At 41.1% G+C, this 13,287-nt stretch overlaps 1 protein-coding gene across 1 annotated transcript; it reads right to left on the reverse strand.

The window, feature by feature from the left end:
* Positions 1 to 10,623: 10,623 nt before the first annotated feature.
* LOC133874480 (probable BOI-related E3 ubiquitin-protein ligase 3) lies at positions 10,624 to 12,049 on the reverse strand. Its single transcript, XM_062312307.1, has 3 exons — positions 11,786 to 12,049; positions 11,354 to 11,696; positions 10,624 to 11,230 (listed from the first exon to the last, which is right to left on the reverse strand). The coding sequence occupies exons 1-3, from the start codon at positions 11,848 to 11,850 to the stop codon at positions 10,688 to 10,690; spliced, it is 951 nt and encodes a 316-aa protein (XP_062168291.1). The 5' UTR covers positions 11,851 to 12,049; the 3' UTR covers positions 10,624 to 10,687.
* Between the last annotated feature and the right edge of the window lie 1,238 nt (positions 12,050 to 13,287).

The following is a 13,287-nucleotide window of genomic DNA, read 5'->3' on the forward strand; positions in this document are numbered from 1 at the left end:
GCTTGGATGAGTAAGAAACAAGCCTCTATTTCTCTCTCCACTGCTGAGGCTGAGTATATGGCTGGGGGAAGTTGTTGTACCCAATTACTGTGGATGAAGACACTACTAAGTGACTATGGATTCTCGCAGGATACCATGATTATCAACTGTGATAATACTGCTATAAATATATCCAAGAATCCTGTCAGCACTCTCGGACCAAGCACACTGACATCAGACATCACTTCTTGCGTGATCTTGTGGAATTCGAGGTAGTTTCTCTCTCCTTCATTCCCACTGAAAACCAATTGGCTGACATTCTTACCAAACCTCTTGATGGTAGCAGGTTTGAGTCCCTTCGAAAAGCCATTGGTGTTTGTGAGATGTCCTAGACATGCTTTTCCATGCCAGGATTAAACTTCTTTGTGTTTCTTAAGTCTTGTCCATGATGTTTTTAATAAAAAAAATAAATAAAATAAATAAAATAAAATTGGGGAGTTTTGTAGCAGGGTGGTTCTTTTTAAAATTTGCCAGCTATCTCATGTCTCTTGTTCTTGGTTATTAGTTCATTTTTCTTTGATGAATTATACTTACATGTGGTTGAGAAAATAAGTCTAACATATGCAAAGTTTTCCTGCTCCCTTTTTATGACTGATAGTTACTTTTCTCATGTGATGATTTCGTGCACTATCCAAGGCTCCCGTAAGGTACAACTTTTCCTCTTTGACTTCTTGCTTTAGGAGATTCATAATAAAAGGGATGTTTTTGATAAGATGGTCAAATTGACCAAAATGCTAGTTGAACCTAGAGCCTAAAAATTCGAGTATTCTCTCTAGGTCGCAACACCAAGAACCAAGCAGTTATTCTTTTGAATTCTGTGGTATATGTTTATATTCACTACTTCTGTGCTGAATTAGCTATATATCTTGTCCTTCATGGTGCAAGTAAAAATTTTACCTTGTCTTTCATGGTACAAGTAAAAACAATTAGGTGCTGCATCTTAGGGGAAGTGTATCATATGAGGGTTTCTAGGCCCTAATAAAATGATAAGGTTTGACTTTTGACTGATCTTTCATTGATTTTCTCTCTTGTCTAGAAAATCTGGTTCCCTTAAGTCATATCAATGAATTTCAAAACCTTTTTGAAAGCCTTCACACACTCACACGCGTTACATGAGTTAAGCAAGCTATTTTAATTATTATGTTTGCAAGGAAATTTTCGCCTATCTAATGCTTGTATATTGACTCTATGTCTGTGCAATTCTGACATGCAAATTGGCTAATTTCTCAAAATTGGATACATGCGTGTGCTGCTCTACTTGTGAAGGAACTAACCTTGTTGTTTTTCTCTCCCTTTTTCAGCAAGTTGCCTACTCTTTTAACAAGTTCTTTGTTGTTCTTAGAACTGTTGTTGGATCTTTTATTACTCAGTTTACCCTTGTCCTTTTGAGACATTTAGGGAGAATAATTTTTATGTGGGTTTTCTCATTACTCTGTTTTACCCTTTGTCCATTTGTGACAAAAAGGGGGGGTAATTTTTTATTTGGACCGGGATTGTATTTTTAACCGGTCAAGTGATTTTTGTCCCAGAATGGCCAAAGTAGGAGTTTGTTAGTTTGTGATTGGCTACATTCTGTTGGACAAAATCACTTATATGTAATGATGTTTTTTTAATAGGGATTCAGTTATTCAGAGTTCTTCTAAAATATTATGCACAGTTTACAAGTCAGTGAAATCAGATCTCTTGCAGTTGTCCAGACGACGTGATATACCGTCTAGATGCTTAACTGTCCAAGCATCATCCATCCGGACGACGAGAACTTTTCGTCCAGACCTTCCTCTGTGTCAAGAAGCTTCAAACTTTTCCAGCTTGCATCCGTCCAGATGTTTTAGCAGCACGTCTGGACGCCACTCAGTGTTCAATCAGCTGTGGGATTTCTTTCCAAAACACAGATATGGGAAGACAGCTACAATTGTCCAGACGATGTGGATTCCCGTTCGGACGAGCTCATCCATAAGGCAAGTCATGCATTCAAAATCAAGACGTCCGGATGTTAGTCCTTATAGTTCAGACGCGCGAACTTCGTATATGGAAATTGTGTGCATCAGATCAACCGTCAGGACGATAGAACCTTTGGTCCGGATGCGCCAACCCTTGATATGGAAATTGCGTGCAGCTAAAGTGCGACTGTCCGGATGACAAGGCAACACCGTCCGAACGCAGCTCATTTCAGGAAAGAATTTCTATGAAATTTGGAAAGTCAATCGCACAGTTGTCCATCCGGATGCCTTATGTCTACCGTCCGGACGATGCCTAGGTATTTCAAGCCAAATGCTCATATGAACCTGCAGCCTATAAATAGAGGCCACTAGGCTTGAGAATTATAAGAATTCTGTATTGAATTCCGTAGAGCTTAGAGAGTTATATTTTTGAGTTGTTGTACTGAGTTGATCTCTCTCAAGTCGTTGCCGTTGTGTGCTGTTGCTGTACTGAACTGAAGCCTATCTTAAGGGTTGGCCCTAAGATAAAGGATTCCATTGAAGACCCCTTCAAGTAGGAGACTTGGTTTGGAAGCGTTCATGTTGGGTTACACGTCAGAGTTCAAGGTACGACCGCTACATAAGGGTATGTGAGTGCTCCTACTTTGTAACTAGCTTTGTCTTCTGAATAGTGGATATCCTGGGTTTGGCTGCCCTGGAGTGTTTTTTCTCTTAATTGAGTTTCCACTTCGTTAACAAAATTCTTGTGTCTTTTAAATTTTGCATTTATATTATTTTGTCAACACATTGTGCACACACACACGGTTAAAATAGAAGTCATCTATTTTAGTGATATATCAAACTACCAAGGTGTTCCATAAAGACCATTTTTTTTATTATTATATTCTTATAAGTTTAATGTTTCATATACAACTCTAACAGCTTTTTTTTTAAGATCAACCATTGAATATTTAGGACCCAGATGTAGGAAAACAAATCCAATGGTTGATCATAACAAAAAGTAGTTAATAGTTGTGCAAAAGTTGTGTGAGAGTTGTGCAAGAAACATTACTTTTCTTATAATACCCTTATGCTCTTAAAAACTTAAAAAATAAAAAAATAAAAAAAAAAAAAAAAAAAAAAAAAACCAAACCAAACTATTTTTTTAAATTAAAAAAAATGAAAAATGAAATCAGTCCGTGTTGTTAGCATAAATTACAAATCGCTCTCGGCAGAATAAAAAATAATTCAAAGGTCTTTAGGGTAGGCCAAAATAACAATTTAGTCCTTGCAGTCAAATTCCGTCGAAACACTTGACGGATTCCGTTAGTATCAAAGTCAACACCAATAAAATGATACATGTGCACTCTTACTAAAAAGGAAATATATAAATATATTAAAAATATACATTTGTAAAACTAAAAAAAAAAAATATTTTAGAAATGTATATTTTTAATATTTTTATTAAGAGTGACAAATGTCGTAATTTTATTGGTACTGATATGGCACCAAATAGAATTCGTCAAATGTTTGAACGGAACTTGACTCCAGTGACATTTTTTTTTGGCATACCTCAAGGACCTTTGAATTCACTTTAATATGATAGGAAGTGATTTATTATTTAGACCAACCACAATGACTGATTTTGCATTTATCCCTATTTTTAATATATTTATATTATTTTTTATTAAGAGTGACACATGTCATCATTTTATTGATGCTGACGTGGGCACTAACAGAATCCAATGCCACAACGTGTCCTTGAAAGACCTTCATAATAAAGCTAGTCTCGAGGCAAGGGGCAAGGAAGAAGGAAAATAGCAGTTACAGGGCAAAGAACTGGTTGAATAATTGAAGGAATTCTTGATCGGTGACTCTAAGAAGAAGGTTAGGATTGGATCACAACTAACCCAAGATGTGAAAGAAGAATTGGTTCTCCGAGACAATAGCAACATATTTTCCTAGGGGCCATGAAGATATGGCAAGAATAGATACCTCAGTAATGGTCCACAAGTTGAATGCGAATCCAGACCACAGGCCGGTGAAGCAGAAGAGAAGAAGCTACACTCTCAAGAGCAATCAGCTGGCAATAGATGAAGTGGAGAAACTTCTCCAGGCAGGGTTTATCAGGGAACTCCATTACCCTGAGTGGTTGGCAAATGTAGTGATGGTGAAGAAGCCTAATGGCAAATGAAGTATGTTTGTAGACTTCACCGATCTAAACAACTTGTTCAAAAGATAGCTTTCCTCTGCCTTAGATAGATCTCTTGGTGGATTCAACTTCGGGCAACAAACTACGCAGTTTTGTGGACACCTTCTCAGGGTACAGTCAAATACGTATGCACGAGGTGGATCAGAAGAAGACAGCCTTCATCATTGACCGAGGGTTGTACTACTACAAGGTGATGCCTTTCAAGTTGAAGAATGCTGGGGCTACCTACCAGGGACTGGTCAACTAGATGAACCGAGAGCAAATAGGCAGAAACATGGAGGTCTACGTGGATGATATGTTGGTGAAGAGCATATGGGCAATCAATCATATCAGCGATTTGGCCGAGACATTCCAAACACTAAGGTGTTACAGTATGAAACTAAACCCCTCTAAGTGTGCTTTTGGAGTCTCCTCGGGTAAGTTTCTAAGCTTTGTGGTGTCAAGGCGAGGGATCGAGGCCAACCTCGAGAAGGTGCAAGTACTGTTGGATATGCAAGCACCTTGTAACATTAAACAATTACAGCAGCTTATCGGAAGAATTGCGGCCTGTAACTAGTTTGTCTCCCGGTCCACAGATAAGTGCCTGCCATTCTTCAAGATCCTGAGAAATGCCTTTCCTTTGAGTGAAAAATGTGAAAAAGCCTTTAATCAGTTGAAGCAATACTTGAGAAGTCCCCCGTTATTCAGCAAGGAAACCGAGGGAGAGATACTCTTCCTTTACTTGGCAATGTCAACTTCGGTTGTAAGTTCAGCTTTGATACGAGAAGATTAGGGAGTGTAGAAGTCGATGTAGTTCACTAGTAGAGCTCTCCACAAAGCGGAAGAGCGATATCCACAGATAGAGAAGCTAGCCTTTGCTTTGATAGTCTTGGCAAGGAGACTAAGGCGATACTTTCAAGCACACACCATTAGAGTCCTCACAGAATATCTCATTGAAGAAAGTCCTGCAGAAGGCGCATCCTCCTTCGGTGTCGAGGTCATCTTCTTAGCCCCCACCTTCTTTGTCGGTGCCCATTTTGCAAGGGCCATTTCAGGAGTCTTCTATTTCGAAGACTCGGCAACATTGCTCTTAGGATCCTTCTTCGGTTTTCCCCTCCTGTCCAAGAGGAATTTATCCTCGGGAATGTCATAGCCAAAACTTTCCCGGAGAGCAGCATCCATGACAATAGTATCGAAATCCATCTTCAGTACATTCTCGGGAAGCAAGGAGAACCTGAGCATTGCCTTGACCCTTTTCCTCTACTCCCGGGTCAAATCAAGAAACATTTCCCCTGTAAAGAAGAACCCAGAGAGTTAGAAGAGTAGGCAGTTGCACTAACAATGCAAAGGTAGATAAACAAATAAATCACTTACATTCCTTCTTAAGGGGGTCCCATTCCTGAGAAACCCACTGATCTTCTGGCAAGGCCTCGAGAGAGGACGAATCCCAAGTACCCCAGACATAGAAGACCTTCGCGTGCCAGTGCTTGGTGTTGGATTAGCTTTCCTTGAGCAAAATGAATTGGTTCTTCTATTGGACCGTGAAGGCTAGAATCTCGTCCTTGTATAGGGCCTGCTGACAGATGACAAAGAATTCCTGGATGGTCATCTGGTGCCCGGGAAGCACCATTGGCCACAACAGACATGTAGCGAGGAAATATCTCCACCCGTTGGGCTTTATCCGGAACAGAGCAACCCGAAGATAACAGAGCAATTCCCGAACAATATTTGGGAATGGGAAGCGCAGGCCGGCAAGCAGCATCCGCTTGTAGATGCAGACATCCTCGAAGCCTAGATACAGACATCCCCGAAGCCTAGATGCAGACATCCTCGAAGCCTAGGTCCAGGATAGAACCAGAATCCGTTTCGGGGAAATGGAGGCGAGTCGACAGAGGGATATTGAAGTTATGCTGGAGAACCCATTCGTCCGCCGCAGTAAAGATAGACCTTTGTTGGTACAGTTTCCGGTATGGTGACGTGTCGCCTAAAGATTCGCTGCTGATTTCTACCGAATACCTCAACCCTGCAAAAAGAACAAACAACTCGTCGGGGGTGCCGACCACGCCCACTCCGATGCCTAAGTCAGTCTAAATCAGTTTTCTGCAGAGTATTCTGAATCTTAATCTCAAGAGCTTAGAGAATTCGTGATCTCATACCTGGTGATCTTTATTTATAGGCCGGATCTTCTTGACACCTAGTTGGATTAGGAGTTTGAGTCCTAGCCTGGTTGAACTTTAACCATATCTTCAGGGAGTTCGAGTAGGAGTGTGAAGTTCGTAGTTGATTGTGTTTGTACTTCTTTAAACTTGATTCCGTGTCAATAACCATTTTATCCCATAAATTATGGATCTGTAGTTTATCCCTGATCTTCTAGGATTCTATCCTTATCGCACTCTAAGATGAGTGTGGCGCATGGCACCTTTTAGAAGACTGTAGCACATTTCAGCCAACCTCCGAGGTGATGATATCCGAGATGTGTTCGCTCCGACCTGGAGATCTCGGGACATATCCGCACCATAACGGGGTTGTGTAAGTCCGAGATGTTGACACATCCAATAGATATCACTCCGAGGAGATATCACACCGACTCGATATCATACCGAGGCGTTATTACTCCGAGACACAAATATCTGAGATATGTTTGCTCCGTTTTGGCTGGGAGATCCCGGGATATTTTATATACCGTAACCTGGAATGTTAAGACCGAGACATCGCCATATCTCCGAGATGTCTTTAGACCTAGACGACCTTTTCTTTGCTGTGCGGAACTGTGCGGAACAAATGTCCGAGACATAACTCCGAGATGTCATTGGATCTACGTGTCCCTAGGGTTGATTTTATCCCTAACAACCTTAAATCGTGGGTGTAATCTAGATTCAACTAGATCTCTTCACCCACGGGGGCTTCGCCGGGGTTTTGAGCTTCAACACCGAGATGGGTCTTGGTGGATTGGACCTCTCCACCATGTTTGGGAGAAGCATCTAGGTTGTTGCCACTCAAGAGTTGGTCGTCAGAGTGGAAGGAACTGGCAGAAGAAGACATTTTTGTCAGAAGGGGGGGCTGAAACGCGAAGAGAAGAGGAAGTTTGAGTTGCAGAGAAAATAGGAGATGAGTGTAAGAAAAAGAAGAAGGTGCATAGGGAAATCCAAATTCTTGAAGGAGAAAGAAAAACAAGGGGAGTTGAGACAAGTATTTGTAGGAGGAAGGACGATGCATGGATATAAGGACAGTGGAATGATGGGTAATAGACAGAATTCTTAATGGCCCACCAAAGGACGTGTCGAAACTCTTAACTAGAGAAGGACGCGTGTCTCAGACGTGATCTGGTGTCAGATAATCCCAGGGATCGCCAAAGGCAAACCAAGCAAGGGTGGACACGTGGAAAAAACGTTGGAGCTTATGAGTTTTCTATCGGCGACATTAATGAAGGTTGTCACAGTTGAAACGCCTCTCGACAGTAACAATGATTGAAGATCTAGCTGTTAAACCCATGATATCCAAGGATCAGAAACACAAAATTCCCATTATCTGAGCATGTCTCGGATAAATGGAATTTGAGAGTAACTATTGAGAATAATCTCATTCGGATCGGCCCATCTAAAGAGCCCCGAGCCTCAAGGCCAGAGCTGGTCCATCTGAAGGGCCCTAAGCCTCAAGGCTGGAGCAGGCCTACAAAAAAGTGTGAGCCCAAGTAAAGACAGCAGAACCCCTGGGTGGGTCTACCCAAGGATTGGGCCCAATTAGGATTCCTTGCACTCCACTCCTAGGTCAAATTGATGCCTAACTCCATCTCGCAACCCTATAAATACATCTTATACTATATACAAACCCTAGATTGATTCATTGTGCTTTGGGTATGCTTTTATCTCAAAGATTTATTTAGACATCAGAGTGAAATCTCGTTGACATTCCAACAAATTATTTTTAATTTTAATTATATTGCAGTAATCAAAAGAACATAAGAACATCGAAATAGTTACCATTCATAACCTACCAGAAATTCTTCAGACAATTTCAAAGACAAACGAACAATTTGGGGGAGCCTCTTCCACTGTCAAAAGTCATGTCGGATTTTACAGTGCTACAATTAATTTAAAAATTGTAAGAAAAAAAAAAATCCAAAAGTAGGATAACCTTTTTTTCGGGGTAAAGCTATTTGATGAGATTCCTAGGCAGAAACACCCAGGTATAGGGGGAAAAGTCTATTTAAACCCCGTCCCCACACCCCAAATTCAATTTAATTTATAAACATATGCAAAAACTAGTGGGTAAAAAAAAAGAAAGTAGCCCGTGATAGCAATTTAAGCCAATTAATTGAGTAGATAATAAAGATAATAATGATAAGAGGAAAGGAAAAGAGAAGTGGGTGGGAATGGGATTCACGTGTTGCAGAGGGCATAATGCGGGTCAGATGGTCCTCCTGATCTGGTGAGGGCCCACAAGTGGGGCAGACAAAATAAAATGCTAACTTTGACGTTAGTAACTCTTTTTGTTTTGTTTGTGGTCCCCACCCAGGTTTTTGTCCCTCCATTAATTGGACAAAGGTTGACGTTTGATTCTAGAGCTTCAATTGAAATGAATGCGACTGCCAAACAATTCTCCACTCATTTATGGTGGAGTTGATTCCAAGGCGTCCATGAAAAATGTCAATTCAAATCCTATATTCACGCCAAATAATACAATCTCTTTAGCCTTTCTCTCAAATATTTTGTGGATAAAAGTATACTATATACGAAAATTCTCTATTTCCATTTTTTTTTTTCTCTTTCTTTTGGGTCATAAAAACTCCATGTCATTAACAAGTGGCAAATTTTATCAATTCCCCATAAAAGGTGAGTAAAAGCCGCCTCATATTACTCCCCTACTACTATTCACTTTTACTTTTCCCACCTCTGGAAAAGGAACCGCAAACCCCAAGTAACGTGTCAATCACATCCAAAACAACCCATGCCGTTTTAACCGGGGATAAGAAGTAAAAAATTATTATTCTTTTGGTGTCTGAGCGGACAAATAAATCAATGAAAAAGGATAAATGTACATAACATTTACAATAAGAGTACAACACTCATTTCATATGGGGAAATTCACACACTGTGGAGTCCACCCCATATGAGAAGGGTGTTGTACCCTTATTGTACATGTGATGTACCGAAATCACCTCTCTAAATCAATTGTCAGAGCTGAATACATTTTATTTTATTTTATTTTATTTTATTTTATTTGTTTGGTCCCCGTTGAAATTCTGGATCAGAAAAAGAAAGCCGTGCCACAAAATCCTAACCGCCAAAATTTATAGCCCGAGTAATAAGTAGTCAAAGGACGACCGTACACCATTTACCACTGCAAGAAAGCACAATTCCAGGCTGCCAGTTTTACCTGAACCCCCATTCATTTCTTTTTCCTTTTTTACCACTTACAAAATAAATAAAAACGCTTCTTTAATCTTACTTAAAACCCAAATCGTGACTCTCTCTCTCTCTCTCTCTCTCTGGTCCCTATTCTGACAGCGACAGAAGAGGGTTGTACACAGGTAAGGTACCAAAGGGATCAGCCTCCCTGAAGGATTGCCTCACGGCACGAGTCCCAAGCACTTTAATTTACTTGATGATAATTTAGAAAGAATTGAAACCCATAACGTCGTCGTCTACAATACGCAACTTTCTTTATCCTACATGAGTTGGGGTTCGTTTCCCTTTCCCTTTAATACTACTAGTTTATTTATAAAATTTGGAGCAATTTCTCTTCCTACTTATTACGTTTTGACGGGGTTATTCCAACCACCAACTCTGGTGTCGGCTTCTGGTCCAAAGGCTGGGCGCTACAGTACGCACAATCCAGGCAAGAGAGAGAAATCAGAGAGGGCTGCCGTTGGGACTGGGATGCCACTGCTCCCAACAGCGACATTTGCGCGCGTCCTACATGTCAGCCTTTGCTTCACACCAGTCCCTTTCGCCTTTCCTCGTTGACTCCACGCGTACGGGACGCGCGTACTTTTCACGCTCTCCATTGCCGTTACCCAGCTGGTCCAAAGGGCGACTAGCTGTCCGCATACCATCCCGTACGTCGCTCTACACTCACGAGTCTAGACCCTCTGCATTTTTTTTAGCCATAACTCCAACAAACGGCATTGTTAAGTTAAAATGCGCCTGCATTTTTTATTTTCACCTTCTTCTACGCACAATAATTAATTCCCCATGTAAAACAACATTGTCCATGCCATCATCAACAAGAAATTATTAGGCTGAAGATGGTTGGTTTCAAATTCCTTTATGTAATTGGTTCTCGATTTTGGGGTCTTTCCATTTGCTGCAGCCTTTCCTTAATTAATTAATTCCTTCCAAAATGAAGTAGGAAAATTGATGTACCATGCACAAACAAGAAATCGAGGGGAGGAAAGAAAAATACAAACAAGAAATAATGAGACTAACTGCATGAACCTGACCAATTCAGAAGGGATTTTTTTTTTTTAAAAAAAAAAAAAAAGATCATGGGATCGATCATCATCTTTTCTAGACTTTAATCGATCTTTTCTTGAGGTTCAGGACATATTAACATGCACACTGGCGTTCTTGGTGGATTTACAGATGGGGCAAGTGTGGAGGGTAGACCCACACAAAGTACAGAGACACAGGTGCCTGCACGGCAACAGCAGAACGCACGACTCTTCTTTCGCACAGTTTCTACACCACTCTCTTTCTCCTCCGGTCCTCGCTAACGTGCGCCGCTCCTCTCCCTCTCTGTGATCCTCCTCCTCCTCACCGCTGCTTCCACAGCAGGACTGGGCGTCGTCCATATGTGCGGCCGTCTCGTCTAATCCTGCCCCGTGGGCCAGCATCTGCTCCAGGTTGGTTCGGAGAGCATTCGCCGTGGCCTCGTTGCTCTGCGCCAGGTCGCGCCATATCTGATTCTCTATGCATAAGAACTTAACTCTCTCTTCCAGAGCCCAGTTCAGTTTACTTATCTTCTCTATCTCTTCCTCTTTCGCCTTTAGCCTCTTCATCATCCCCAACTCTATTGCCTCTATTATCCTCCTCCCTTGTCTCTTTCTCTTTTCCTCAATCTCCATTCTCACCTTCTCCATCTGTAACAAAAAAAAAAAATTACTATTAAAACTTCAGCCACGATCAACATCTAATGAAAAATTAAAAGAAAAACAGAGCGACTGCTTTTAATTGGATATTGATTAGGAAGGATATAGGCATACATGCTGGGAAATTAGGCGGTCGATATCGAACTGCTGTTGTTGGATCTGGAAGGAAATGTCTTCACCAAGAAACGAGAAGAAGCCGCAATTCTTTTGGGGTTGAGGTTTTGGGTTGGAAAAGAAAGGGTTGATCGAGTCTCTTGAGCGCTTTCTTGGTATGGGGATGTTGTAGGTGAGGCCGCTATCGGATTTCATTGCACCTTTCGGAGGAATCGAATCAATGACCACAGAACTGTGTGCTGGTAACAGAGTCTCCGTCGTAGTGGTTCCTGATAATGGAACTGTGTAGCCCATATGGGAGTTGTACATATTGCTGTTTGCCTCAATGGGGTTCATCATTTCCCTGCAATTTCATCACGCCCCATAACTTTAGATTGAAAAATCATAAAAATAAAGAGAGAGAATAAATGAAAAAAAAAAAAAAAAGGCTACCTGTTTCCTAGGATTCCTAAGAGTTGAGAGGGGAAGAGATTGAGATGCCGAGCCTCAACAGCCATGAACTTCAAAAGGTTTGTGTGCAGGCTAATTCTTTGTCTTCTTTTTTCTAAAACTGTACCTCTCTGTAATCTATACGCGTTCCACCCTGCTTTGGGCCTTTTAGAGGGGAAAAATAGGAAAGAGAACGACAACGACGAGGAAATGAACAAAAAGGCATGCAATAGAGGTGGCAAGGCTATGGTGGGGTTTGTTTAGGGTTTCGTTTGGTTTGGAGAGAGAAAATCTAAAATTACTTTGATAATCGCCCACATTTTTAGCAAGAAAAAATAAAAGTAAAGTAGAGGAGGGACCCGTTTGTTGGTTTCTGGTTTTGGCTATGTTGGGATTCGGTTACCGGAAAGGCCCCTCTCCTCCTACTTGGCTTCTATTTCGTAACAAACAGAGATCCGGTCAGTCCGCAATTTTGGGGACTTACAAGGGGCATTTACGGAATACTGGCACGTCTTTATCGTAAACATTTTCTTTTTTTCTTTTTCTTTTTCTTTTTTTTTTTTTTTAAGAAAAAAAGAGGGGTAGAACCTGGTGTGGTTAATAAATAACTGACAAGCCGGGCATCTGCCACGTACCACCTGCCGACTGGGGCCTGCTACACTCCAACGCACCACCTTTACTCGTTTCTCTCTTTTTTATCCATCTTTTATCGTCCCTGAACAGAACAACGTGATGAGAGCGGGCCCGAAGAAACACGTGTGGGGCAGAATGGGGGGGGGGGGGGGGGGGGGAGAGAATAGGACAAATAAACCCCTGTGGCCACGTGCGAAGTGCCAGCGTGTACTTTTTCTGAGACCCACCATGCCCTGCCTGTCGAGACTAGGCTTGGTGGCCGTTGTGGATGGAGATGGTCCTTTGGCAGTTTCTTTCCTACTTTGAGCATGGTGCTGCTCTGATGGGATCCGTTGGTTCCAGGCGCCTCGGCCTCGCTAAATCATCTCTCCACAGTCGACTACCTAGCTGATCAAATCACAATAGAATCAATTTTCAAAATTACAACGATTTACGTTAATCTCACCGATAATGGTTCAGATTTTCACATTTTATTAGAATATAATCCTATTAAACATATTATTTATTCCGCTTTAACTTTTCTTCTGTATTTTTTTTTTTCCTTCCTTGGCGGAAAAAAAAAAACTGGTCATGCACAACTTTATTGTTCACAAATCATGCCGATTACATTTGTCATAGAATTGCGTAATTGACAGATCCAAGAAGTGAAACTTTGACCGAGTGATATTTTGCTCAATTAAAACTGTATTCCACAAAGATTATTTCCTAAATAAAATTTGCCTGGAATCCGTGTGATGTTTTATGGAATAGGATGTAGCATTAAATTTTGAGTAAATGTCTAATAAATCTTAATTCAACATGTGATTTGAAATCAGTTATTCACTGTTTAAAAATCAAATTTTACTGCTTAAGTTTGTCGCAGATTTGAAATC

This window comes from Alnus glutinosa, chromosome 8, assembly GCF_958979055.1.
Source record: "Alnus glutinosa chromosome 8, dhAlnGlut1.1, whole genome shotgun sequence".
Taxonomy (NCBI): Eukaryota; Viridiplantae; Streptophyta; class Magnoliopsida; order Fagales; family Betulaceae; genus Alnus; species Alnus glutinosa.

Bases quoted from the DNA above. Each gene is read 5' to 3' on its own strand.
- LOC133874480 (XM_062312307.1), bottom strand. From the start codon at position 11,850: ATGGCTGTTGAGGCTCGGCATCTCAATCTCTTCCCCTCTCAACTCTTA. The intron at 11,697-11,785 runs GTAGCCTTTTTT...ATGAAATTGCAG, and splicing joins TTAGGAATCCTAGGAAACAG to GGAAATGATGAACCCCATTG. The intron at 11,231-11,353 runs GTATGCCTATAT...TTTTTGTTACAG, and splicing joins ACCGCCTAATTTCCCAGCAT to ATGGAGAAGGTGAGAATGGA.